Source organism: Taudactylus pleione, unplaced genomic scaffold, assembly GCF_031769625.1.
Source record: "Taudactylus pleione unplaced genomic scaffold, aTauple2 ptg000203l, whole genome shotgun sequence".
Lineage (NCBI taxonomy): Eukaryota > Metazoa > Chordata > Amphibia > Anura > Myobatrachidae > Taudactylus > Taudactylus pleione.
In genome coordinates this window covers 1635964-1659618 of record NW_028284605.1, presented here as the reverse complement: position 1 = coordinate 1659618, position 23655 = coordinate 1635964, and the positions used below count along the sequence as shown (strand labels likewise).

Below are 23655 nucleotides of genomic sequence, written 5' to 3'. Positions count from 1 at the left end.
ACTTACTAAGCCTTGGATGGAAATAAAATGGATGGAGATAAAGTGCCAGCCAACCAGGTCCTAACTCATTTTTCAAACACAGCCTGTGACATGGAAGTTAGAAGCTGATTGGCTGGGACTTCATCTCTGTTCCCTTTATCTCCATGCAAGGCTTAGTAAACTGTCCCCTTTATTACTGATTATAGTACTATCTACAACCTCAGCCTTAACTAGAACCTCGGCCTAACCCTAACACTGATATTTTTATAGTGTAGATATGCATAATTTCGACATTTTGAACATGTCGACATTCTGACTGAATAGGCTGACATTCTGACTTGTCAACATAGTACCTTGTACAGGGTGCATTATCCAATTATATGCTGTACAGAATCTTTAGCTAATGAGATGAGAAGAAAGCCAATCCAGTTAGGATAGTGAGAGACTAATGCACTTTGCCTGCCAGTATTTTGAAAGACAAATACTATACCAATGCATGTTTCTACTGGCCAAAATCATTAAATCCAAATATATAAGTATTGTTGTATAAGTTAGTAAACTCTAACAACAATACACAACGTAACGTGCCTTAGCGTTGTATTAATGTTTATTTATTATAAACATCAGGAATTGATTTAACTATTTAACTTAATGTGGCAGGAATTGAGAGCACCAGGATCAATATTATACTGTAGGTGAAGTTGATTAAGAATTCCCACAGGGACCACACAAAATACACACACAGAAACAATGGTGCCAAACTGCTAGAAAGATACACTGATTATAAAGTAGTGTTACTACAGTACTCGCCGTGAAAGTGAGGGACACTTGGTTTATAATGACAATGTATACATATGCTGACTAGGCATAAAACTTACTATTAAAATGCATAGGCAACATTAACAACAGCCATAATAAATGGTTATAGTGATTGCTATAAACCTGTACCCATTAAGTTACATGGCCCTCACATCCAACTTAGTTCAACTGCATATAAAAAACTTAAAATCTTTACATTACATTACAGACCAACATGATCATTATATGTTAACTATGAGTTGACGATATTAGGGTATACATATGGCACAGATGGTAGCCGCTATCATAATAGACGTGGTCACAGTATACATGTGTACATAGCCACTAGCCGCTAATATACTAGATGAAGTCATGGGCATAGACATTAGCCGCTATTATAACAGAGGCAGCTTCAACTACTACTGTCCTTCCTATTAAACTGTATGCCTGCTTGATTATATATATATATTATTTAGATAAAGGGCACCTACAGTATAAATACCATACCCACATATACATCTGTGATACAATTTATAATTACTGTGGGTTTGCATTATTCTCGGCAAAGAAAAATACTGATCTTATTGAAGCTGCATTATTTATTTAGCATTGTTTAGCATTTTGACTGCTAACACTGCACTCAGGCACAGTAAGCTAACTCACTTATATTTAGATTATAACAACATATGCCAAGAGAGAATGTTATTATTATAATCAGTATTGGAAATGGTGTATACCATATAGAGTTACCTCAATGAGAAATATTTACTAATCTAATATTAATTTACCGATATCTTTACAAACTATCCCTTTATAAATAATAGCAACATTCTTCAAATTGATACTGTACATTGTGCAGCTAGGATGAGGGATGTGTTATAAGGTAACATTTGTATGAAATCATAATTCATTGCATTATACTAGAAGTTGCATTTGCAACAATTTTTCTGGAATTTATAAACATTGTTACTATCCCCTAAACTAGCAACATTATATAAGTGATCAAGTATATCCAACCTGACTAACATCAACAATAACACTGCACAACAATGAAAATGTTTCCGGTGTGAAAATAGTTACTTCTAATTGATTTCAGCATGCAAAGAATGAATGACATTTAAAACTCTCAGTTAGCTCTGAGTTCCGAGATATAGCCCATTTATGACGATGTAGGGGTATTCCTAGTGAAGTGGGCAGAATGGAGAGAATTTTACCAGCAATCTGCATTCTGCGCAGAGGGGGCGGGGCCTAATGACCCAATTAAATTAATCAGTCATTTGTCCCCTCCCCTATTCAAATATATGCGATTCACGGGAATACCCACACAAGATAACTGTGGTGCACTGAGTGACAAGCATAGTGAGCGATTCCACCAAGACATTTCAGCAATGGAACAAAGATATCAGGGTAGGTGATCACTACTGTTGGACAGTGACAAGAGATGCCCCAGATGAGGAGTACAAGCGACAAGCAAAGAGAGAGCACCCCCATGAATAGGCCACTATATTAGATAGTACTTTCGTATGCTGTATGTTTGTTTCGTATGCTGTATGTTTGTTTCGTATGCTGTATGTTTGTTTCGTTTTGTGTTCTCATTTGTGATTGATTGAATTAAAACAACTGTTATTTATTTTCTATCAAGAAAATATCAGATTATTTTAAAATAGCTTTTCACTATGACTATATTACTAATGTACATACAGTATAGTGCAAGAAGTGTAGCTCAAAAAATAGAGCTAGTAAAAACATTCTGAAATCATTTTAGTTTTTCTTGACCTCAAATTAGTAATGTTTGACTATTTTTAGAAAGGAAACAAATTAAAAGTATTAATTTGTTGTACAGTGTAATTATATGTATAAACAGAAGGCAAGGTTTTTTAAATCACGTATTTTTTCTTTACTTTCTATTGTGGTTTTAATACTTTTTGCTGCTTGTACTATACATGTATGTACATTTTAAATAACTTTTGATTAATAATCAAGTTTTACTTGTGGATAATTATTGCAAAATTGTATGTGCACTCCACTATGACCTACTATTTTTTCCTCTGTTTTCTGTACTTTGTACCAATGTGCCTAGATGATCCTGGCAGTGGATAGCATATTGACTGTTGTTATATCCAGGTTACACTGAATCTACCAATGCTGTCAATAAGGAAGGCTGAGAACAGCAGGGGAAGTGATGCAGTCTGAGGAAGATATTTCAAGCACCAATATTTCTGGGACAGCAAAATATAGAGAATCACTTGATACAAATTAGTGGAGTTTTCCTTGTTGATAGATTTACTGTAACAAATTACTATATTTGTATTTAAAGTGTGCTCTACTAATATACTAATGGTAATGACAGTTTAGGTAAGTGATGACAGAGGCACAATTTAATTTACCACTGATAACAGAGGAAAGGTTAAACCCCTTAAAAGAGATTCTCTTGATTAAAGTAAAAATAATAATAATAAAAAAAAGTACAAAAAAATTGAACTGTTTTCTTTGAGGCCTTATTACTGTGCTCACACCAAATTAAATAAAAAACGCTTGATTTCCATATACTCTGAAGAAAACAGGTGATTTAAGTATGGTGTAACTTTTTATGGTTACATTAATGGGATTTAAGTAATTCATATATAAATTATGGAACATATATCTTTTTACTGCCTGCTTTCTCTATATTATGCACCTTACATAAAAAATATATACATTTATTTTAATATGCTACCAAACAAAGCACTGTATCCTGGAAAAAATAGAGTAGCCAAAGTATTCAAAAAATGTTCTTGGATTAACTGACTTATGAGAAAAACTATTAAATTTGTCTTCATAGAGGTATAAAATTCCCTTTAGTCGTTAATATTTAGACTCGGAATCAGGAGAGTAGTGAAATTTCATTTTAAAGTACTGGTCATTTGATGTAGAGGTAGACTAATAAGATATTAATGTAAATATACAGCAAAAGAGATAGAAATTTGCATACGTGCTGTGCACTGATGAGAGGGACGAGCAACATCATCCGTGCCTGTTGGTGTGTATTGGGCAAACATTTTCAAGGGTGTAAATGGACATTTGGAGATTGGAGATTTATACCTCAAATTTCTCTGACTGTAACTCAGGGTTTTTCAACTTTCTTTTTGCTGTGCACTCAATTATGATGGCAAATAAGTATACACCATGCATTGTGTAAATGTATATCCGGTACACCCTATTTTGCATAACTTTATTCCAAGTACACCTTTCCATGTAGAAAGTATGACAATTACACACTACTGTATATTAGAGCGGTTCAGTTTTACTTGGTTATGTTCGGATCTCTAAAACAGCATCTTATTGGCTATCCAGCTCTCACGTGCTTTGAGTAGCATCTTATTAACTATCCGGTTCTCACATGCTTTGGATAGCATCTTATTGGCTATCCGGCTCTCACGTGCTTTGGATAGCATCTTATTGGCTATCCGGCTCTCACATGCTTTGGATAGCATCTTTTTGGCTATCCGGTTCTCATATGCTTTGGATAGCATCTTATTGGCTATCCGGTTCTCATATGCTTTGGATAGCATCTTATTGGCTATCCGGCTCTCATGTACTTTGGATAGCATCTTATTAGCTATCCGGCTCTTACGTGCTTTGGATAGCATCTTATTGGCTATCCAGCTCTCACATGCTTCGAGTAGCATCTTATTAGCTATCCGGTTCTCACATGCTTTGGATAGCATCTTATTGGCTATCCGGCTCTCACGTGCTTTGGATAGCATCTTATTGGCTATCCGGCTCTCACATGCTTTGGATAGCATCTTATTGGCTATCCGGTTCTCATGTGCTTTGGATAGCATCTTATTAGCTATCCGGTTCTCATGTGCTTTGGATAGCATCTTATTGGCTATCCGGCTCTCACGTGCTTTGGATAGCATCTTATTGGCTATCCGGCTCTCACGTGCTTTGGATAGCATCTTATTAGCTATCCGGTTTTCATGTGCTTTGGATAGCATCTTATTAGCTATCTGGCTCTCAAATGCTTTAGATAGCATCTTATTAGCTATCCGGCTCTCACGTGCTTTGGATAGCATCTTATTGGCTATCCGGCTCTCACGTGCTTTGGATAACATCTTATAGGCTATCTGGCTCTTTGGATAGCCAACAACATAAATCTGAACCTGCTCTAATTTGGAGAAGTGAGTCAAAACTGAAGCACTCATCTCTACTGTGTATGTATTTCAATCAATGATAGCAATAAATGTTTAAAAGTACATCTTAGCTGTTCTAAGCAGTCTATGTATCATTTATCAAGTAGAATTTATTTATCGCTGCATTTTGTAGTAATAAGAGATGACTATGCGCAGTCATTTATTAAAAACACTAGCTCCAATAAGAGCCCATTTTAACGAAGTGTGCCTAGGTAAGTGATGGTGAAAGCTATCCACAATTTAACCAGGTTTAACTACTCCGTGTGCGCCCAGTGGGACACGCATGTGCATCAACTAGGATGCAGGGTTGATATACAAAGATCTATGGTCAGATTGTTTTCTATAGGTAACAGGTCCAAATGCCATCTAAACTAATAGCTATCGGGGATAAGCTTTTGGAGCTTGATAATTAGGTCCAGACTGCAGTCCCCATTGAGAATTATGCAGACTGTGGTCTTCAGTGTTAGCTTGGCTAACACAGGCCCAGATATATATATGTACTGAAAAAACATCTGTAGTGTTGAGAAGTAGGTTGCCAATTTTTTTTTTTTTTTTACTAATACTTTAGACCTTTCTACATTACTCCTCGGGGTACAAAACATGTTAGGAAACTCTGCCTTAGCTGATCACTGAAACCAAACTATAAGCAAATATATACCCCATTTTCATGAGCTGTTCCCCACCCATCCATTGTCATTTTTATGTTGCGTCACCTATATAACTTGATGCCAGACTCTCTCTCCAACTCTGCCCACAGCTGGTAACTTTCATCCATCATGTTGGTGTAGAAGTCTTCTGCATAAGCTCTGCGGATAATCCTCGTCTGTCCATGGGAGCTGCCTCTGGAGTGGGGGAGGGGAAACTAAAGCAAATGAGAAAGGTCATACAGATTTAGTTCCACCAGAAGCACAATATACAGATGTCTGTTCTATAAAAGCAATGCAACTTTCCTTTCCTGCACATTCACTCCTATCAAACTTAGTGCATAAATGCCGGGTGACCAGATGCCCTCACACCTCAAAAGAGATTCTACAATTGGCTAAAGACAAGTCAAGTATATCCCATTATACTTTCAATCACAGTATGGCTCAGTGTTGCTGGATAAAATATATTAGAATATTAATTGGATAACATCCAGTCCTATTTTCCTTTAGAAGCATCAATTTCCATCCGTGTATAACTCCCTAGTGAGCAAAGGTCAAGGTCAAATACACATTAAAGTTAAATAACTATCCCTTTACCATATAACTTCTATTCTCTATGGGCTTCTAGAATTCTAACAATGATAGACATACTCCCCAGTTGTAGAATCAAAATAAAGTATTTAAATAGCAGAGACACCACTGTCATAACTCAGTCACAGTCCCTGTACAACTCACCAATCAGATTGCAATTCTGACACATTGTGCAGACATAAAATGTAATCTCCTCTAGCCATGCATAATTCCAGCCATTCCACATTGTCTCTAAAAACATATATCCATTCCTCTGGTAAACCCTTGATAACAATGAGTGAACATCCGGAATGATTAACAGGTATGTGACCAGTGGAGGAAGTGAAAAAAAAAATAACAAAAAATAATATATAAACAGTAGGCAATATGGCATAAAATATACTTGCTAGCTCTAAAATAAAATATTATGGTTAAGCCACTTTTTTATAATCAACCAGCCTGTACATGATTCCTGTTCCTTAGGAGATTGTAGGCCTGTTACATGTAGATCTAGGGTTCTGCAAACCAAACAGCTCTCTATGATAAATTCCCTTCTTCTCTATATTGCTATTTACATATTTGCTTAAACTAAATAATGCACACCTATTATCTTTTATTTGTAAAGTGCCAACATATTACACAGTGCTGCACTTGTGAGGTGAATTTAAGCTATGATACAATTTTTACTGAACATCCCAGTGAAGTCGAGTGCGCTACTGCACAATCTCTAGCAACAAAGCTGCTCCTCAAGGGATATTTTTATTCCATTTCCAAGATGGGCACCAACACCCTAGCTGTGCATGCGCCATCTTCTTTTCATTGTGACTGCTGTTCCAGCGCCTGCACCGCTACTGCAGCATATGAGACATTCACCAGCTGGTGAGCTGCCCAACCCTGCTTTGCTACAGGCTCCGCTTCATTCTTGGACGTAACCAATGCAACAGTGAGTACAGCTGTACAAAAATAAACTACACACCCTGGTTAAGTTCCACTGGACTGGCTGCTTGGATTCTTTATGCAAATCCGCTGCATTGTAAATGACTCTGACAGAACACCAAGGGCCTGATTCAGACCTGCTCGCTAAATGCATATTCTCGCTGCTATCGATGGTTTGCATTGTGTATGCATTGTGCGCATGCATCGCAGTGCGCATGTGCATACCTTAGCGAAAGTTCACAATGCACTTGTGCATAGACAGCCCATCAGAGTGAGTGACAGGGGACGCTGTTTGTAGGTGGTAACAGGGGCTGGACATTAAAAACAGGGGAGTTGAGGTGCAAACACAGGCGTGCCTGAGCATCTCAACGGTGTTTTAGAGGTATGCATAATTATAAGACAGCATCATAGTACACGTCACCTGGCTTGTTTCTACACTGAAGTGCTCGCAGTGCTTACGGTAGGGTATATTCAACCTAAAGCGCTGCGATAGCATCCGATATACCGGTGGTTGCATACACTTTCTGGACATGACGTGCACAATTGGGCATCTCAAAACAGGCTGGTGGGTGTCTACATACACTATGTGATCGCTCTCTAAGAAATACTGGGCGTGCTAATGTATTGCTGTGAGGTAGCACTCCCTATGCAATTTGCATACACATCGTGCGAGCGATCGCATCTAGTGAGTGGCTCTGAATCAGGCCCCAAGTTGTACACACATTTCCAACACTCCCAAATTGTGGAAGTGAAATGGTCTTGTGCAGGAATTGCTGCAATTTCTAGCATAAACTTGGATGGTCAGAGCTATGGCTATGTCCAGTCTATGGGCGCAATTCAATTACATACAATGTTTGCAATGTGCTGCTGGAAAGTCCAGCAACATCAAAGGTGTGCAGGAAAACATGCGATGCTGCAGCTATCTTATTTGGCAAATATGTGCGCAGTAGATCATTGTATGATGGTTGTCGACGCATCACCCATACTGTTTGTAAAAGTGTTAGAAAGTGACACAAAGCTAGCTGAACCTGTATATTGGTCACTGGGAGCAGAACCATTGCAGCGCTGACATTTTTTGGTCACCCAGAAAATTGTGCAGGTATCTAGTATGGAAGGCTAAGGGTTCTACAGTTTGGGTGGAAGGGGAGCTAATCACTGTATAATTTAGGTTAGAAATATCATGTAAAGGGGATCATTTTGCAAGCAAATTACATGTGACCTTAAAACAGATAGTAAAGATTGCCCAGCCAAAATGAGTTATATCAGGAAAGTCATACTCAGAAATGCATAGACTTTAATACATCTCTAATACTTGTTAAGGACCATTACACTTTTCTTATTAACTATGAAAATACAGTACACTTGGAGAATTATTCCTCACTTTGCTCTTGGAGCTCAATTGTAATTAATCTTTTGAAAATTGGAATCTAAAAATATCTGATCCCTTCTTCACATCAAAAAATCTACTGAATATATAAAAATGGAAAAGAATGAAAGCACACATGTATCTGGGTATAAAAACACATCATTCGTTCTCGTTAATGGGATAATTTTATTACAAGTGATACTGTACATAAGTAATTTCAGTTTAGAGGGGCACAGGGCAATACTCTGAATTAAGGACTAGTATATAACACAGGATATAAATATCGGAAGTGTTGATCACATGGTGTGAGCACATGTTTGTATTCTCTGCGTCCAGGACAGTTCACTTTCACTTGTAGAGCTATTTATAGCAAATGAACATATCTTTCATTATGGGTTTAATTTGGTGTTACTGTGAGAAGCCCGATTTTATCACAATTTACCAGTGAGGATGGTGGCAATGTGTATACAGTCTACAGAGGCTAAAAATGTTGGCTCACCTATACTTCAGGACATATGCTATACTTCTTAAAGGGTTCCAGCCACCTATACTGTTTGGGCAGCCATTTTGCACCTATTATGAAAATGGATCATTACAATTCATTAGGAACAAGTGACACCAATCAGGGGTGTAGAATGTTCACTAGAAGAGGACTACAGTAATGGCACTTATTTATAAATAATTGATAGGCTGCATGGAATTACAATAACTATTGCCCCACGCACAAGGCGTTCTGTCTGCTCTGTATATACTGTACAGTAGGTGATGATTACATTTAAACATTTAATTTGTTGTTACTTTAAACTAGAAATACCCCATTACAGACTTGCCAAGCACTACAGTGTTCTAATGTTTTGGGTACTAGAGGTTCACATTGGCTGACAACACTGGCACTGACTTTATGACTTGGGTAACCCTGCAACTACCAGGCTGGCTCATTCTTACAACCCATCCCAGTATTTATTTATTTTTTTAATACAAGTATTATGGTCCAGATGTACTAAGCTCTGAAAAGTGATAAAGTGGAGAGTGATAAACCACCAACCAATCAGCTCCCAACTGTCATTTTTCAAACACAGTCTGTAACAAGACAGTTGGGAGCTGAGTGGCTAGTCATTTATCACTCTCCACTTTATCACTTCTCAGAGCTTAGTACATCTCCACCTATGCATCCCACTCCTAAGCTCTGGAATGCCCTCCCTCACTCCATTAGACTGTATCTAGCATCCCAGCATTCAAGTGTTCCCTTCCCTAATTCTAGCTTACCACCACTTCTCTAGACTTTGCAGTCTCTGGACCTGATTCAGCAGAGGACGGAATTGCAAAACTTGCACACAAGTGACTTTTTGCAATTCTGTCCTGCTAAAATACAAATGCAGCAGGAAGTGTCTGACACCTTCTTGCTGCATCTGCGATCCTAGCAATGTGACCGAGGTTGCAGTCTGGGATCACCATCACAACAGATGGTCGTGATGGTTGCTTCTTTGAGCAGGCTGTGGAGGCTGAAGCCTACCGCAGCATGCCTGTGTCCTGGCAGCCTGAGAGGCCAGGAATTCTGCGTCACCCTGGCCTCACCACTCCTGGAAAATGTGTGGGACATGCCATCCCTTTCCCGGCTACGCAGGCTGTTCCAGCCCCGCACCGCCTCACAAACGCCTCATTCTGTCAATCTGGCAGAGGCATTGCGGGGTCTGAGTGTAATCTCACGGAACGGGTCCTGCGCATATGCAAATTCCCGAAATTCGGGAGTCTGCATAAGAAGAAAGATCTGCGTCCTCTGCTGAATCTGGCTCTCTGCCCTCTTAACACTACTGTGTAAACACAGATCCCCTATATATTGTTTGTAAGCTTGTATGAGATGGCCTTTTGTCTTCTCACTTTAAGCATGTATCTATGTGAATTTATATACCATCTGTATTTGGCTGCACCTATGTTCCTTGTAGTCAGTTTCATCCCTTGTACAGTGCTAAAAACCCTTGTGACGTCTTATAAATAAAAGAAAAATAACAACAAACCTCCATTTAATTTTGTATAGAATACTTAATGGAAAATACATATAACTATAAATATATAATACACAGATAGTAGCAGCCAGTCACTATAGCTTAATGATAATACATTGTATTATTATATAAATGCAGTGTTTTATCTTGTGACTCGGGCAGATCAGTGCTGTTTGATGAACTGTACAAACTTCCAAAGTTCAAGATTCTGAGTAAACATGAAAAGCACTGAGAAAAGGTCACAGTTTCTACTTGTTACTCTATAATAAATCAATCCACAGTTACTGTATAAGACCTGTACAATCTCAGTAATACACTACTGTATCTCTCTTTTCTGTATATGTGTCAGTAAAGTGTTATTGTATCAATCACCCACACCACAGCACCCTACATTGCCACTGCATATGATGTAGTGGGAAATGACTGCTGACTATTCTTTCTCCCCCATGTACCTGTTCCAGCAGTAAGGTCTTCTTTTGTTTTTTAGCTAGGTGATAGGCAGTGAAGGAGCCCTGGATTCCAGCACCTATTACAATGCAGTCAAACACTGTGCTGCTGCTGCTAACAGCCATGTTTGCAAGCTTCTTCACTATGAACATGTACTTACAAGGGGAGTAGGAGGCCCCTAATCCACAGACTGGCCCCACCAGTAGGATGGGCCTCACTACATGTTCCTAATAGTAATCATTACCTTAAAGCTGCAGTGACCAGGCAGTGACAGTGTTGAAGTATGGCATGGTATGACAAAATATCTTCCTGCTGTTTATCAGCTGACTGAGTGGTTAACCCTGTAATGTTCATTCAATGCCTAAGTATTCAGTCTTTGTTACTGCACCTCTTGCATGATTTTTTGTGCAATTATCACTATTGGTTCATATTCTGTATGCAATGTCATTTGAAATGGATTACAATTAATCTATCTATCTATTGCTATTAATTATGTTGCAGTAAAGTTCAGCAGTTAGCAAAAGGTCTTGTTGGGACTTGTAGTGCAGTTTGTTGATGTAGATAATACCAAGATTGTAGTGTACTTGTCCTGCAGCGATGTGCCCTGTGGAAGTTCCACTAAAACTTTTGCAAGAATATCTTTTGGATGGTGCTCTGCCTGATTTTTTGTCCATTTAACATTCCACTGTTTTATTGAAACCAGAAAGAGAATGAAAGTATAACACACATGCTGTATAACACATGCTCGTATAACACACATGCTGGTATAACACACATGCTGCGGATCCCATGGCTGAAATCTGCCCTATGCTCCCAGAATTTCTTGTTTTCATCTAACAACTGTCCAGTTATGTGAAATTTACCGACTGCACTTTTTTATGTAAATCATAATACATGCAAAGCCTTCAACCACAAAAGGCTTCTATACATTTGCTCTTTAGCACTGAAAGAGATAGGAGATCTGGGTGAAGAATTCAGTGAGACAGATTGAAGCTGCTTTGGAGATGGATGTAAAAGATGTCCTCTTGTGTAGTTTGTACCCCAAAGATGTGTATTGCATTTTGCATGTCTGTATTTTGAGTAACACACACCTTAGGGTAGGTGCAACCTTAAATATGGCACATGGATGAATGTGGCACAAAGCTTCACAGTATTGGAAGGAACAATGGGCCTCATTCAGCAAGGAACGCAGTTGCTATTAGACGTGCAATCGGCCGATTTATGGCGTACTGCGCATGCATATGCATCGCAGTGGACGGGTGTGAACTAGCCATTACGATTGGGACTGCAATCGCAGGGAATACGCAGACCCATTGCAGAGTGGAAGCACCATATGGGGGGGGTGACGGGGGGTGGTTGGAGAAACGCAGGCATGTCAGTGCCTTTGAACGCTATTACAGGGGCATGCATAAAATAAACCACTGTGATGGCATACACAGCATGAGCTCTCACTGCCTGCAGGAAAGTTAGCAATTTAGCGGTAGGGTCAGACCTGCCTTAGATGTGCGAGTGGCTCCGATGTACAGTATTTCGATGTTACTGATGTTTTGGGCAGATTTCAAGGTATTGCGGATGTGCGAGAGGGGAAGTTGGTGTCTGCATGTTGTCCATGCGACTGCTTTGTGATTGCAAATATTAGCATACTTTCGGAGCAAAACTACGTGCGTGCAGCCGCGATCGCATCATCAATCCTTGCTGAATCAGGCCCAATATTTTATTAACCAACTGACACATGCAGGGTTAACAGGCAATACAGATATGTATGCAGAGTCTGTGTAGCTGCAGAATTTAATGAGCATACACAGGCTGTAGCAGAAGCAAACACATACATCCCGAATGGCGATAATAATCTCACGAATGCGCAGTAGTAGAGAATTCCAGCTGGCACAGATCATGTCAGTGATGCTCCGGTACCCATGTACGGAAAGCAAAGAAGACAGTGGGCCTGATTCTGAGTCACATACACTGCCAGAGTCGGACTCAGCGGAGCGTTTTTTCTCCCTGCACCAACTCCCTTGGGAGTTTTGAGATGCTGACTATTTGCTTTGGTTGTGGACAACTACTATGTCAGCTCTGTAATCCCCAATCATTGTATGGTACCCCGCCACAGCACTGTGGCTTTGTCCACTGGCTTTTGCACCTAACCGCTTGACCATGCCTTCTGCAGGGATGTACAGCCTTCCACAACACAGGGCCTAATTCAGTCCCACTCGCGAGCGCTGAGCGCTCGCAAGCGGGTCGATGGTGCCCTAATGCGCATGCGCACGACGGAGGGAGCTCCGTCGTGCGCATGCGCGAGACCCGAATAGCGACAGCGTTCTCATGGGAACGCCTCAGTTTGGGCAGCCATCCCCCCGGCCCCCCACCAAAGGGGGTGAGCTGTCACTCAACATCGACAGCTCGCCCCCTTTGGTGCGAGACCCGGAGCGACGTAGTGCCCATCGCTAGCCGGGTCTCACGCATGCGCACGACGGAGCCGGCTCCATCGTGTGCATGCGCTGTGGGCCACCATCGACCCGGTTGCGAGCGCTCAGCGCTTGCGACCGGGTCTGAATCAGGCCCACAATTCACAGCACTATTTCAAAACCAAAGGAAAGCAAAGGCCATTTTAATAAGAATGCAATTCAGATGCTGATATCCTGTAGTAACTCACAAACACAGAAAAATTTAATTCTGTAGCCACACAAAATTCACAGCCTGTTCTGGTGATCTGTATAAAATGCAGAGCCCATATTGGTAACTAATCTATACTACTATTATAGCAATGTTGTGTCTGTCTGTTTGTTCCAAGTTCGCGCAACAACGACTGAACCGATTTTCATGAAACTATATCATTTTGTAGTGGAAATTCCTAGAAATAACCTGCACTTTGTTTCATCTCGATCTGTCAAGTTAAAGCTCAACAATAACAAAAACAACATTTATTGACATCATCAATTGAAGAGATATTTGTGGCACCATCCTCGTGGGTGGTAAGTGGTGGGGGGAGGGGCTTTGGGCCGGTGTTCATTTGAATAGGATAGGCTACATAGCAGTCTGTGCACAGGGCACACAGTGACATTGGTGTGAGTGGTGGGCCAAGCTGTCGCTATGGGTCTCGCACCAAAATGGGCGTGCTGTCGATGGTGAGTGACAGCACGCCCCCTTTGGTGGGTGTGCTGGGGGCGTTGCTGCCCAGACGGAGGCGTTCCCATAGGAACGCCTACCATCTGGGTCCGGCCCCACTGACATCACTAGTGATGTCAGTGGGAGTGCTTTTGGCTCTGATAGAGCTAAAAGCACTCCTGGGCTTGCGACAGCGAGACCCTACTGCAGGGTCTCGTCGCAAGCCCGATGGTCACGATAGTCTTGACCATCACGACCATCTTTTTGGCCGCTCGCATAAGCTGTGGATGGTCACCCACAGCTATGCGAGCGGCCAGGAGGCCGCTCCATTTTTAGGTAGAAGGGCCCTGATTCAGAGCGAGCGCTCTGGTCAGAGCGTCCGGCTCTGAATCAGGCCCACTGTTCGGATATGCTAATAGTAAGAAGTAGAGAGAATTGCGGACTTCCATTATGAGGTGTTACATAAAAAAGCTGCAATGTAAAAAACTATAATAAATTACAATGTAGCCCAATCTGATAAGTAGACAATGCTGCACTCCATGTAGTGACCCCTATACATTGTAGAGCCCACTGTAGCAACTAGAACACTGGGCCTGATTCAGAGCCACTTGCTCTGACAGAGCGCTCGCTGTGAATCAGGGCTGGGCTTTTTTTTCTTTTGGAGCGGCCTCTTGGCCGCTCGCATAGCTGTGTGTGACCACCCACAGCTATAGCGAGCGGCCATGATGATGGTCAAGACCATTCGGACGATTGGGCTTGCGACGAGACCCTTGTGGTAGGGTCTCGCCCATCGCAAGCCCCAGAGAGCTTTCGGCTCTAACAGAGCCGGAAGCTCTCCACTGACATCACTTGTGATGTCAGTGGGGCCGCCCCCAAACGGCAGGCGTTCTCATGGGAACGCCTCAGTTTGGGCAGCCATCCCCCCGGCCCCCCACCAAAGGGGGTGAGCTGTCACTCAACATCGACAGCTCGCCCCCTTTGGTGCGAGACCCGGAGCGACGTAGTGCCCATCGCTAGCCGGGTCTCACGCATGCGCACGACGGAGCCAGCTCCATCGTGTGCATGCGCTGTGGGCCACCATCGACCCGGTTGCGAGCGCTCAGCGCTTGCGACCGGGTCTGAATCAGGCCCACAATTCACAGCACTATTTCAAAACCAAAGGAAAGCAAAGGCCATTTTAATAAGAATGCAATTCAGATGCTGATATCCTGTAGTAACTCACAAACACAGAAAAATTTAATTCTGTAGCCACACAAAATTCACAGCCTGTTCTGGTGATCTGTATAAAATGCAGAGCCCATATTGGTAACTAATCTATACTACTATTATAGCAATGTTGTGTCTGTCTGTTTGTTCCAAGTTCGCGCAACAACGACTGAACCGATTTTCATGAAACTATATCATTTTGTAGTGGAAATTCCTAGAAATAACCTGCACTTTGTTTCATCTCGATCTGTCAAGTTAAAGCTCAACAATAACAAAAACAACATTTATTGACATCATCAATTGAAGAGATATTTGTGGCACCATCCTCGTGGGTGGTAAGTGGTGGGGGGAGGGGCTTTGGGCCGGTGTTCATTTGAATAGGATAGGCTACATAGCAGTCTGTGCACAGGGCACACAGTGACATTGGTGTGAGTGGTGGGTGAAGGTGCTGCTGCCACCAGGGCTGCCAAGAGAAATCCTGGGCCCCGGTACAGTAACTTCCCAGGGACCCACCCATGGAGGGGGTGTGGTCATATAATTATATATATATATATATATATATATATATATAGTAGGGGTGTGCACCGGACACTTTTCGTGTTTTGTGTTTTGGTTTTGGATCTGGATCTTTCTTCGTGTTTTGGATCTGGATTGGTTTTGCCAAAACCACCCTTCCGTGTTTTGGGTTCTGGGTTTTGTGTTTTGGATCTGGATTTTTTCTTAAAAAATAAAAAAAACCCGCTAAAATCACATAAATGGGCCTTTTTTTGTTCCTACGCTATTAATAACCCCAATAACATTAATTTCCACTCATTTCCACTCTATTCTGAACACCTCACACCTCACAATATTGTTTTTAGGCCAAAAGGTTGTACCGAGGAAGCTGGATGACTATGCTAAGTGACACAAGGGGGCGGCACAAACACGTGGCCCATCTAGGAGTGGCACTGCAGTGGCAGACAGGAAGCCAATCAGCGTTATGGTGCCCATTTGCATGTAGCACGAACCCGGGAGATCCGTGCTACATGCATCTGTGTGATTGGCACAGAGCAATGACAGGTCCGTGAGACCCGTCTGTGCTGCTGTGGTAAAAAAAAAAAAAAAAACCTGTGTAAAAAAAGAAAAAAATGGCGTGCACCCCCCCAAAAAAGAGCAACCAGCCCCGGGCATTAGTAACCCAGTGCTGGGTGTGCTTAAATACAGGGGACAAACGACGTAGGGGTCCCCTGTACTTAAGCACAACCAGCACCGGGCTAGTCAGAACCAGCGCTGGTTGCCAAAATACGGGGGACAAACGACGTAGGGGTCCCCTGTATTCTGCGCAACCAGCTCTGGGCTCTGATCCGGTCCTGGTTCTGGAAATATAGGGGACAAAAAATGAGTAGGGTTCCCCTGTATGTTCCAGAACCAGCACTGGACTTTTTCTAGCGGGGGGCTGATGCCACAGCCAGGGGAGCCCTTTCACCGGGCCCCCCAGCCGCAGCATCAACCCTGACCGCTAGTCAGCCCAGGCCGGGGATCCCTGGAGAGCTGGGGACCCCCCCAATAAAGGGGTCACCCTCTCCAGGGCACCCCAGGCCCAGGCTGATAGCCCGGGGCTATCCCCGCCACCCCTGGTGGCGGTGGGTGGCGGGTTGATTGTGTGGTGTGGTGTAAATAAAGAATATCAAACATTGTCTTTACAAGTAGAACTGCAAGTCCCAGCTAGCCTGCCCCGCATGCTGGTACTTGGAGAACCACAAGTACCAGCATGCAGGGCATTAAGGGCCCACTAGTACCTGTAGTTCACCTGTAAAAAAAATGTTTAAAAAAACACAGGACACACACACCGTGACAGTATAAGTTTATTAAACATACATACACACACACACACACACACACACATGTACACATACTCACCTATGTAACCTGTAGCATCGGTCCACTTGTCCGGTAAAGTATCCCTAGGGGACCTGTGAAAAAAAACATACTCACCATCTCCTATGCGAGGTTCTGTCCTCTTCGTTCCAAAGTAGGCATCCCCGGACTTGGCAAAAAAAAAAAAACGAAAACGCGATCCACGAACTTAGTACCGTTCTATAGAACGGTACTTCCCGAATGAGAGCTTAGCGGCGGGGTATCACCATGGAAACCCCGCTGCTAAGCGTTCATTGGCTGAGAGAGGTCATCTCCCGTCTCTCAGCCAATGAACGGCTCCCTCCATTGTAGTCAATGGTGGGAACCGCAGGGTAAACTTTAATAACCTTGCGGCTCCCAGCATTGACTACAATGGAGGGAGCCGTTCATTGGCTGAGAGAGACGGGAGATGGCCTCTCTCAGCCAATGAACGCTTAGCAGCGGGGTTTCCATGGTGATACCCCGCCGCTAAGCTCTCATTCGGGAAGTACCGTTCTATAGAACGGTACTAAGTTCGTGGATCGCGTTTTCGTTTTTTTTTTTTTGCCAAGTCCGGGGATGCCTACTTTGGAACGAAGAGGACAGAACCTCGCATAGGAGATGGTGAGTATGTTTTTTTTCACAGGTCCCCTATGGATACTTTACCGGACAAGTGGACCGATGCTACAGGGTTACATAGGTGAGTATGTGTACATGTGTGTGTGTGTGTGTGTGTGTATGTATGTTTAATAAACTTATACTGTCACGGTGTGTGTGTCCTGTGTTTTTTTTAAACATTTTTTTACAGGTGAACTACAGGTACTAGTGGGCCCTTAATGCCCTGCATGCTGGTACTTGTGGTTCTCCAAGTACCAGCATGCGGGGCAGGCTTGCTGGGACTTGCAGTTCTACTTGTAAAGACAATGTTTGATATTCTTTATTTACACCACACCACACAATCAACCCGCCACCCACCGCCACCAGGGGTGGCGGGGATAGCCCCGGGCTATCAGCCTGGGCCTGGGGTGCCCTGGAGAGGGTGACCCCTTTATTGGGGGGGTCCCCAGCTCTCCAGGGATCCCCGGCCTGGGCTGACTAGCGGTCAGGGCTGATGCTGTGGCTGGGGGGCCCGGTGAAAGGGCTCCCCTGGCTGTGGCATCAGCCCCCCGCTAGAAAAAGTCCAGTGCTGGTTCTGGAACATACAGGGGAACCCTACTCATTTTTTTCCCCTGTATTTCCAGAACCAGGACCGGATCAGAGCCCAGAGCTGGTTGCGCAGAATACGGGGGACCCCTACGTCGTTTGTCCCCCGTATTTTGGCAACCAGCTCTGGTTCTGACTAGCCCGGTGCTGGTTGTGTTTAAGTACAGGGGACCCCTATGTCGTTTGTCCCCTGTATTTAAGCACACCCAGCACTGGGTCACTAATGCCCGGGGCTGGTTGCTCTTTTTTTGGGGGGGAGGACGCCATTTTTTTCTCTTTTTACACAGGTTTTTTTTTTTTTATTTACCACAGCAGCACAGACGGGTCTCACGGACCCGTTAGTGCTCTGTGTCAATGACACAGATGCAAGTAGCACGGATCTCCTGGTCCGTGCGTGCATCTGTGTCATTGAAATACACAGCAGCACAGACGGGTCTCACTGACCCATCTGTGCTCTGTGTCACTGTCAATCACACAGATGCATGTAGCACGGATCTCACGAGTCCGTGCTACATGCAAATGAGCACCATAATGCTGATTGGCTGAGAGCCGTGACAGACGGCTCTGTCAGCCAATCAGCACTTTGCCCATTAAAGGCAAAGGCATTTTTTTTTAAATGGCCGCTCGAGGCAAAACCTCGAGATCCGACAGCAGATCTCGAGGTTTTGCCTCGGGAGAGGGATCCGGGGCAGACAGGGAGATCCGAGCTTGGGCTCGGATCGCCCCGGATCCCCGAAGTTCGGGTGGGTTCGGTTCTCAGGGAACCGAACCCGCTCATCCCTAATATATAGCAAAATAGGCGGCTAAGTGCTTATTCTTATTCGTGTGTCCATCCCTCCATAGGGCTGGTAATTCAGGAGAGCACCGGCGCACGTTTTCAAGGAGCATATGAGTGGCAGCTATTTCTTTTCTTATATATCTCAATACAGTAGGATGGCGGCACTACAGATTATAAATAGACTCGTTGCAGCATTACAAGATATGTTTCAGGCCTTTATTGTGCCTTTATGAGAAACAGCATTACTAATCTGTGCCGCCATCCCACTGTATTTAACTATTTCAGCAGCATGCACAGGACCTTACATATATATATATATATATATATATAAAAGTGTGTGTGTGTAATATATATTATACACATATTTTACGCACGTTTAGATAAATACTTGTCATATAAAAGTGATATATTCTAGATATGTATTGTGATATATCATTTATACTTATTATATAAATATACTCGTATGTCTCATATTTATATAAGTATATATGTAATATGTGTGTAAAATATATATATTAAATTTATATATATATATATACACACACACATACACATATATATATATATATATATTTATACACACACACATTATGTATATATATATATATATATTTATACACACACATATATGTATATATATATATATATATACACATATGCAAACATATATATATACACATATACACACACACACACACACACATATATATACCGCACCCCATGCTCACCTCTTCTATCTGTGTAAACCCCTCAGGCCCCGCCCGCTGCTGCCGCATGGAGCCGCGCTGCCTTTTGGTGATGAGAGCCTCGGGAGATGATGACATCATCTTGCAAGTGCTCCGCAGCGGCGCAGCTGGAGTGTGTAAGCAGTGACACACTGTCTGTGTACAGTTGACACAGACAGTGTGCGATCATGGCCGTGACAACCATCGCTGTCACGGTCCCCCACCGCCGCTCGGTGCCCTCTGACATCGATGATTGGTTGGAGAAGGGACTATTTAAAAAAAATTGAAAAAAAACCCGGCAGCTTGCTTCCCTGCCACGCCCGGGGCCCGGGTAATCTGTACCCGCCCCCCCCCCCCTCTCGGCGCCCCTGGCTGCCACCAGTCTGTATAGCGCTGCTGGTCAAGTGGGTCACTCCTGAAACAGGGTCCCTATGCAAAGCAATACAACTACAGTATAACACCTACAACAAAAAAATGTTGGCAGAAGTGATTTTATCGTGGGCGAAGCTGCAGACAACAGCTAGTATATAATAAAAAAACAAATCTGGTGATGGGTATATAATGAAAAGCCCATATTGAATACTTGTACATGATGTAAAGTCTCATCTACTAACTATTATACAATGCAGAAAACCATCAAAATGATCAGTCTTCATCACTACCATTAATTGTACTTTCCTATCTGTCTGTGCTTCACATGTATACATTTGACTGTTCAACACATTTGCATGTTCACTTAGAATATGTAAGCTCACAGGAACCCAGTTGCCACAAGAACTTACAGTCAGGGTTAGCAATTTACTACTATTTTATCACATGATTAGCAAGAGGCAGACAGAGTTAAAGCTGGAATAGAAAATATCACAACGTCAAAATCATAGAATAAACAAAAATGATAGCAGGGTAGAATCACTGTCAAGTACATGCAAGTCCACCGACATGTAATCAACCAACAGTCCAGCTGGAAACAGTGCAAGACACAATGGGGTAATTAATAATCCTAGATAGAATAGTTAGAATAGTTAACAATAGTTAACAAGAATTCTTCTGGTTGTCAGCAGAGTCGGTATATGGGGATCATAACCTATCAACTTAACACTGCTGGGCTGCAGAGTAGCCTAGCAATATGGAGTGCAATGGAGTGATGCTAGATATATTTATTATCTAGATAGATTGCCAACTAGGATGCATATGTGGCACACGATTAGTGCACACTAGGGGTGAGCGGGTTCGGATTTCTGAAATCCGAACCCCCCCGAGCCCCCCCGATCCGAGTCCGATCCGAGTCAGGCTCGACTTTTCCCGCCTAACTCGGATCTGAAATCGAGGCAAAACGTCATCATCCCGCCTTCCGAGTCTCGCGGGTTTTGGATCCTATATAAGGTACCCGCGTCGGCGCCATTTTCTCACTCGGCTGTGGACAGTGAAGAGGGAGGGTGGGAGTTAGGGCTGTATAGTGTAGTGTAGTGTAGTGTAGTGCTGCTGTTGTCCACTACTTCAAAGTCCATAGCGGCTGGCTGTGTTGTGCTGTGCTGCTGTTGTTAATAGGGGCTGTGTCCACTACTTCAAAGTCCATAGGGGCTGGCTGGACTGTGTTGTGCAGTCAGTTCTCCATAGGGGCTGTGTCCACTCCAAAGTCCTGTGCAGTGTCCCAGTCCTAAAGGGGTGCTGTAGTGTTGTCCAGGGGGTGCTCTGTCCATCAGGGGTGCTCCCCTCAAGTGCTAAAAAAAGAATATATTTTCTGTGTTTGTGAATTGTGTGCGCAGTAGCCGCACGTGCATCAACAAAGTAGTGCCAAGCGTGCGCCTGTGTCATAAGTAAAGGGCCGGCTGGCTTGACCGTTAAAGGGTGCTGTAACCCCCGAAAGTACACTCCAGTCCAAACCAAAAAAAAATTATTTTCTGTGTTTGTGAATTGTGTGCGCAGTAGCCGCACGTGCATCAACAAAGTAGTGCCAAGCGTGCGCCTGTGTCATAAGTAAAGGGCCGGCTGGCTTGACCGTTAAGGGTGCTGTAACCCCCGAAAGTACACTCCAGTCCAAACCAAAAAAAAAATTATTTTCTGTGTTTGTGAATTGTGTGCGCAGTAGCCGCACGTGCATCAACAAAGTAGTGCCAAGCGTGCGCCTGTGTCATAAGTAAAGGGCCGGCTGGCTTGACCGTTAAGGGTGCTGTAACCCCCGAAAGTACACTCCAGTCCAAACCAAAAAAAAAATTATTTTCTGTGTTTGTGAATTGTGTGCGCAGTAGCCGCACGTGCATCAACAAAGTAGTGCCAAGCGTGCACCTGTGTCATAAGTAAAGGGCCGGCTGGCTTGACCGTTAAGGGTGCTGTAACCCCCGAAAGTACACTCCAGTCCAAACCAAAAAAAAAATTATTTTCTGTGTTTGTGAATTGTGTGCGCAGTAGCCGCACGTGCATCAACAAAGTAGTGCCAAGCGTGCGCCTGTGTCATAAGTAAAGGGCCAGCTGGCTTGACCGTTAAAGGGTGCTGTAACCCCCGAAAGTACACTCCAGTCCAAACCAAAAAAAAATTATTTTCTGTGTTTGTGAATTGTGTGCGCAGTAGCCGCACGTGCATCAACAAAGTAGTGCCAAGCGTGCGCCTGTGTCATAAGTAAAGGGCCGGCTGGCTTGACCGTTAAAGGGTGCTGTAACCCCCAAAGTACACTCCAGTCCAAACCCAAAAAAAAATTATTTTCTGTGTTTGTGAATTGTGTGCGCAGTAGCCGCACGTGCATCAACAAAGTAGTGCCAAGCGTGCGCCTGTGTCATAAGTAAAGGGCCGGCTGGCTTGACCGTTAAAGGGTGCTGTAACCCCCGAAAGTACACTCCAGTCCAAACCAAAAAAAAATTATTTTCTGTGTTTGTGAATTGTGTGCGCAGTAGCCGCACGTGCATCAACAAAGTAGTGCCAAGCGTGCGCCTGTGTCATAAGTAAAGGGCCGGCTGGCTTGACCGTTAAGGGTGCTGTAACCCCCGAAAGTACACTCCAGTCCAAACCAAAAAAAAAATTATTTTCTGTGTTTGTGAATTGTGTGCGCAGTAGCCGCACGTGCATCAACAAAGTAGTGCCAAGCGTGCGCCTGTGTCATAAGTAAAGGGCCGGCTGGCTTGACCGTTAAAGGGTGCTGTAACCCCCAAAGTACACTCCAGTCCAAACCAAAAAAAAAATTATTTTCTGTGTTTGTGAATTGTGTGCGCAGTAGCCGCACGTGCATCAACAAAGTAGTGCCAAGCGTGCGCCTGTGTCATAAGTAAAGGGCCGGCTGGCTTGACCGTTAAAGGGTGCTGTAACCCCCAAAGTACACTCCAGTCCAAACCAAAAAAAAAATTATTTTCTGTGTTTGTGAATTGTGTGCGCAGTAGCCGCACGTGCATCAACAAAGTAGTGCCAAGCGTGCGCCTGTGTCATAAGTAAAGGGCCGGCTGGCTTGACCGTTAAAGGGTGCTGTAACCCCCGAAAGTACACTCCAGTCCAAACCAAAAAAAAATTATTTTCTGTGTTTGTGAATTGTGTGCGCAGTAGCCGCACGTGCATCAACAAAGTAGTGCCAAGAGTGCGCCTGTGTCATAAGGGCCGGCTGGCTTGACCGTTAAAGGGTGCTGTAACCCCCAAAGTACACTCCAGTCCAAACCAAAAAAAAATTATTTTCTGTGTTTAGCCGCACGTATATATCAAATCGATATAACATAAATGGAGGACCAAACTTTCTCCGATAAAAATAAAATAGAGAAAGATCAAGAACCACTTCCTCCTAGTGCTGAAGCTGCTGCCACTAGTCATGACATAGACGATAACATGCCATCAACGTCGTCTGCCAAGGCCGATGCCCAATGTCATA

General features: G+C 43.3%; 1 protein-coding gene across 2 annotated transcripts in view; it reads right to left on the bottom strand.

Annotated features, from left to right (window-relative positions):
* PIPOX (pipecolic acid and sarcosine oxidase) overlaps nt 1-11104 on the bottom strand; it is an 85284-nt gene extending 74180 nt beyond the window's left edge. The window contains exons 1-2 of one of the 2 annotated variants that reach the window (XM_088477793.1): nt 11079-11104; nt 5666-5814 (exon numbers count right to left, since the gene is read on the bottom strand). In XM_088477793.1, coding sequence (XP_088333919.1) covers nt 5666-5730 — 65 coding nt within the window. In that variant the 5' untranslated portion in view covers nt 5731-5814; nt 11079-11104. The other variant, XM_088477792.1, reaches the window with a different exon arrangement.
* Nucleotides 11105-23655: the final 12551 nt, after the last annotated feature.